At 36.7% G+C, this 5,506-nt stretch overlaps 1 protein-coding gene across 2 annotated transcripts; it reads right to left on the minus strand.

Moving 5' to 3' along the window:
- Positions 1–1,909: 1,909 nt before the first annotated feature.
- Positions 1,910–5,247, minus strand: LOC128638032 (olfactory receptor 1361-like). Of its 2 annotated transcripts, XM_053689905.1 has the most exons (2): positions 5,049–5,247; positions 1,910–2,806 (listed from the first exon to the last, which is right to left on the minus strand). In XM_053689905.1, the coding sequence occupies exons 1-2, from the start codon at positions 5,121–5,123 to the stop codon at positions 1,910–1,912; spliced, it is 972 nt and encodes a 323-aa protein (XP_053545880.1). In that variant the 5' UTR covers positions 5,124–5,247. The 2 variants fall into 2 exon arrangements, with proteins under 2 accessions (XP_053545880.1, XP_053545881.1); XM_053689906.1 differs by lacking the exon at positions 5,049–5,247 and having other exon boundaries at positions 1,910–2,833.
- Positions 5,248–5,506: the final 259 nt, after the last annotated feature.

Here is a 5,506-nt window from a genome sequence, read left to right on the forward strand (position 1 = left end):
AACACACCACCGCCGCTCCAGAATCACCTGAATTTACCTTTTCGTGACCATTCATTACCTCATATGATTGAGGGTAAATCTGGTAAGGAGACATCTACTATAGTGAATGCTGTAGATCATATTCAACACTAAGATTGGAAACAGAAAAGACTCTGTAGGCTTTTCGTTTCAACGAAAAGTATCTTTATACTAAGACTTTGTTAGCACTAAATGCTTTATAATAGACCAATAATTTATATATGGTAATTGTTGCGCTGAATCCTGTATATGATTGTTTTTCTCTTTTATATTTACATTTCTATAAGTGACAAGGGTACACTTTAATCATTTCAAGCTGCACTACCATTTGAAAAATCACGTAGTTTCATTACACTACTCTCTTTAACAGTTTCGGTCCACTCAACACATTAGGTTTAATTTAGGTTTAATTTAGCGCTGGTAACTCCTCTTGCCCTATTCCATATATTATACAGTATATATATAAATATATATATCTTAATATTATACAAAATGGTGTCTTGTGCTGCATATATGTATGTATGTATATGGACTTGACAGAATATAGGGCTGGTCTTTAATTTTTTCAAGGGCTGCTTTTTTCCCCCCAGTCTGGCCCTGCTCTCGGCCCCTTCTTCCTCATACTGTCACCCTCTCACATAGCTCTTACTCAGTCTGCATACATTTATCATATTATCAGTCACATCACTAGTGACCACCACTGCAAAAAGTTATCTGCATAAGAGTGATGAAAAAAAAACACTATCATACACATTTTTATTCAGACTTGTATATACCTTATATATAAAGCAAATAAAAAAATCATACAAAATACAGTTCATTCATTTATTTATGATACTACTTGAAAGCAAGATTCTATATAGTACAGAAATACATGCTCTATACTAAGAAAAAATACCAATAATTTATAGGTTAAAGGCTTCAATTTCAAATGCTCCTGAAGACAAAATATTTATACAGCTGTACATATTTTAATCAGGGCTCAAAATTTCTACTAGCCCACTAGCCATTGGCGAGTAGAAATTTAATGGTGGCGAGTGAAAGTTAGTGAATGTTGAATCTGAAGTCTGGTGGCATGTTGTAAGTAGCAAAGTTGGCACATTGTATTTGCAGAATGTACATTCCTATTGCAGCACTGACAAACACACATTTTGGGCTATGTGCTTAAACTAAGAGATATTAAATAGCCATGAAAGTGCAAGGATATGTTATTCCTCTAGGGCTAACAGTGTTAGTGTTTAGACTATTACTTCTGAGAGGGTAAAATGGGCAGAGAGAGATGTTGCAGAAGAAAAGTGAAAGTGGAGAAGAAGGTAGAGTTAAGAGAGAATAGAGAAAAAGAGATATGAGAGAGGGGAAAGAAAAAGTGTAAAGAGAATATATGGCCTGAGAGAGAAGGGTGAGGGTAAAAAGAGAGACTGAAAAGAGAAGTGAGTCGAGAAAGATAGTTAAGAGCGTGAAGGGAGAGATAATGATTACAAAAACAATCTCCAGGTCTGCTATGACTTTCCATGACTGTCAGCACTTTCTGTACTCTCTATTTTCAACAACTTCCTTTTTCTATTCAGCTGTTGTCTTCCCAAGAACCTCTAGTTGATGTTTCTAACAGCTATGAACTTATTTTTGTTAATTTATTACTGTATGTAGCATTATTTAATTGGTCATGGTATAAAATAAATACAATATTACGAAATGTTTCACAATGGCTAAACATATGTAAAGAGGGGGGTGAAATAGTGTGTGTGGTGTGGATGGGATTAGAAGGGCTGTGTAACATTTTGTCCTGGCTAGTAGCTTAGGACTTGAAATGTTGAGCCCTGATTTCATTATACTATAAAAGCAAATCTATAGTCTAATGTATGTAGCAGCAAACAAAAGCTAGTATTTAATGTTATTTTCTCTTGATAAAGAGTTTTTTCATTGATCCTTTTACATCCTTATTTCTTAAACTATAAATAAAGGGATTTAACATAGGTGCTACAACAGTATATACAACACTCACAATTCTGTCGTAGTTCAGAGAAAAGCTGGATGATGGTCGCATGTACATAAAAGCAATAGTCCCGTAAAATAAAATGACCACTATAAGATGAGAGGTACAAGTGGAGAAGGCTTTGGATCTTCCATCAGTTGAGCTGACCCGAAGAATGGCGGAAATAATACGAACATAGGAAATTAACACAATTGTAAATGGAATTAAAACAGGTAATCCGCCCTCTGTGTATATCAAGAGTTTGTTTAGACTGGTGTCAGAACAAGCCAACCTCAAAAGGGGAGCCATGTCACAGAAAAAGTGTTGTATTTTATTGTTCCCACAAAATATCAGCCTTGATGCCATCAAACTGTGCAACAGGGAATGTAGTGAAGCCGTCAACCAAGAACTTATAACAAGGATGACACATACTCTTGTGCTGATGATCACAGTGTAATGCAGCGGGTTACAAATTGCAACATATCGATCATAGGCCATTACTGCCAGAATAAAACATTCTGTGCAGGCAAAACACAGAAAAAAATATAACTGCAAAATACAATCTACAAGAGAAATAGTTTTTTTTTCTGAGACAATGTTAGCTAGCATTTTTGGTACAATAGCGGACGTGTAACACATATCAACAAATGACAGGTTTCCTAAGAAAAAATACATAGGTGTGTGTAGATTGTTGTCAAACCTTACGAGTAAAATTATTGTCATATTACCCAACACATTTAAAAAATACATGACAAAAAATGAGACAAATAGCAGGATTTGTTGCTCTTGGAAATCTGAGAGTCCAAGCATTATAAACTCTGTGGTCCCAAATGAATTTGGCATTGTATTATTCTGTTCAAAATAAAAAAATATATAATAAATGTTCACTATAATAAACATAGTCATACAACATATGGAAATCAAATTAAACAACACATTTCATTATGTCTCATAATATCTATCAATCATCTATCTATCTATCTATCTCTGTTTTGAAAAAGCCAATATGGCGAAACATGTTAAGGGGGTTAGAGGGTAATAGGGTGCCCTTTTTAAATAAAAAATACTGGTTATCTATGTTGGAGCATTATTAAAGCTCAATAATTTACATACCGTATTAGGCGTCTCCCACACAAGCCAAATATAAGATCCGACAGTGATCATGGATAAAACAGGTGCATTACATGCACAGGGGTTCCTGTTGGAGCATTACTTTAAGCTCAACCATACACATATCGAACAAGGCGGTTATTATGCCAGTAAATACATGGTCAGCGGGTAACCATCGATCTAATAGGCATATTATACATAGAAATATCCATGTTGGAGCACTATTCAAAGCTCAATGATATACATACTATATTAGAGGGTTTTCACGCTAACATTTGTATAATTTGCCAGTGACCATTGATGCAATAGATATACTGCATAACCATAAGCTCATGTTGGATCGTTACTTAAAGCTTGATTATTCACATACCGTATTAGGCGGTTCTAACATTAGTAAATATACAAACAACCAGTGATTATCCAGTAGAAGTTTTGTTTGCATGACTTAGACCCGGTCTGTCAGTGATCATTGATTAGACTAATGTAAAGTGGCATATATATACTTATACTTTTACTCTATCATAGAGCATTTTATTTAAAACGTAGGTTGTAGTGTCAGCAAGTTCACGCTAAAAAAATCCTTTTCTATAAAATTCAGACACTGGAGAACTGTTATATACACTAATATCCATCCACTACCTGTGGCTCTCATACTCAGCTTCTACGTACAATCTCCTCTATTAATGTATATAGTGGGCAATTTACAGATAGGCAGCCATGATAAATAACTGCTTTTTACTTTTGTACTAGTACAGCTGCTATCCACACATACAGAGTCAGATGGCTTATATATAGGCTGACCATATTGCCGCTTTAAAAAGGGACACATATGAAAAATACATATGTCAGGGCTGTTTTCAGGGCTGTTTAAAGAAATGGTTTTGTATAAGAACCCTTACATATGTATTTTTCATATGTGTTCCTTCTTAAAGCGGCAATATGGTCAGCCTACTTATATATTAGAGACGACTTAGTAAGCACCTATACAGCAGCTGCACACATTTATCCTTCTATGTATTTGAATATCCTGGTTTAAGGTTCATTTACGTACCCCTATGTGGGACTATTTAATAACCTTGACATAACCAGGATATCTTGAAGGTGCCTTACAAACGTACTACCCGCAGTACAGGGAGTGCAGAATTATTAGGCAAGTTGTATTTTTGAGGATTAATTTTATTATTGAACAACAACCATGTTCTCAATGAACCCAAAAAACTCATTAATATCAAAGCTGAATAGTTTTGGAAGTAGTTTTTTTTTTTTTTTTAGTTATAGCTATTTTAGGGGGATATCTGTGTGTGCAGGTGACTATTACTGTGCATAATTATTAGGCAACTTAACAAAAAACAAATATATACCCATTTCAATTATTTATTTTTACCAGTGAAACCAATATAACATCTCAACATTCACAAATATACATTTCTGACATTCAAAAACAAAACAAAAACAAATCAGTGACCAATATAGCCACCTTTCTTTGCAAGGACACTCAAAAGCCTGCCATCCATGGATTCTGTCAGTGTTTTGATCTGTTCACCATCAACATTGCGTGCAGCAGCAACCACAGCCTCCCAGACACTGTTCAGAGAGGTGTACTGTTTTCCCTCCTTGTAAATCTCACATTTGATGATGGACCACAGGTTCTCAATGGGGTTCAGATCAGGTGAACAAGGAGGCCATGTCATTAGATTTTCTTCTTTTATACCCTTTCTTGCCAGCCACGCTGTGGAGTACTTGGACGCGTGTGATGGAGCATTGTCCTGCATGAAAATCATGTTTTTCTTGAAGGATGCAGACTTCTTCCTGTACCATTGCTTGAAGAAGGTGTCTTCCAGAAACTGGCAGTAGGACTGGGAGTTGAGCTTGACTCCATCCTCAACCCGAAAAGGCCCCACAAGCTCATCTTTGATGATACCAGCCCAAACCAGTACTCCACCTCCACCTTGCTGGCGTCTGAGTCGGACTGGAGCTCTCTGCCCTTTACCAATCCAGCCACGGGCCCATCCATCTGGCCCATCAAGACTCACTCTCATTTCATCAGTCCATAAAACCTTAGAAAAATCAGTCTTGAGATATTTCTTGGCCCAGTCTTGACGTTTCAGCTTGTGTTTCTTGTTCAGTGGTGGTCGTCTTTCAGCCTTTCTTACCTTGGCCATGTCTCTGAGTATTGCACACCTTGTGCTTTTGGGCACTCCAGTGATGTTGCAGCTCTGAAATATGGCCAAACTGGTGGCAAGTGGCATCTTGGCAGCTGCACGCTTGACTTTTCTCAGTTCATGGGCAGTTATTTTGCGCCTTGGTTTTTCCACACGCTTCTTGCGACCCTGTTGACTAATTTGAATGAAACGCTTGATTGTTCGATGATCACGCTTCAGAAGCTTTGCAATTTTAAGAGTGCTG

The sequence above is a fragment of the Bombina bombina genome, chromosome 8 (assembly GCF_027579735.1).
Source record: "Bombina bombina isolate aBomBom1 chromosome 8, aBomBom1.pri, whole genome shotgun sequence".
Classification (NCBI taxonomy): Eukaryota; Metazoa; Chordata; class Amphibia; order Anura; family Bombinatoridae; genus Bombina; species Bombina bombina.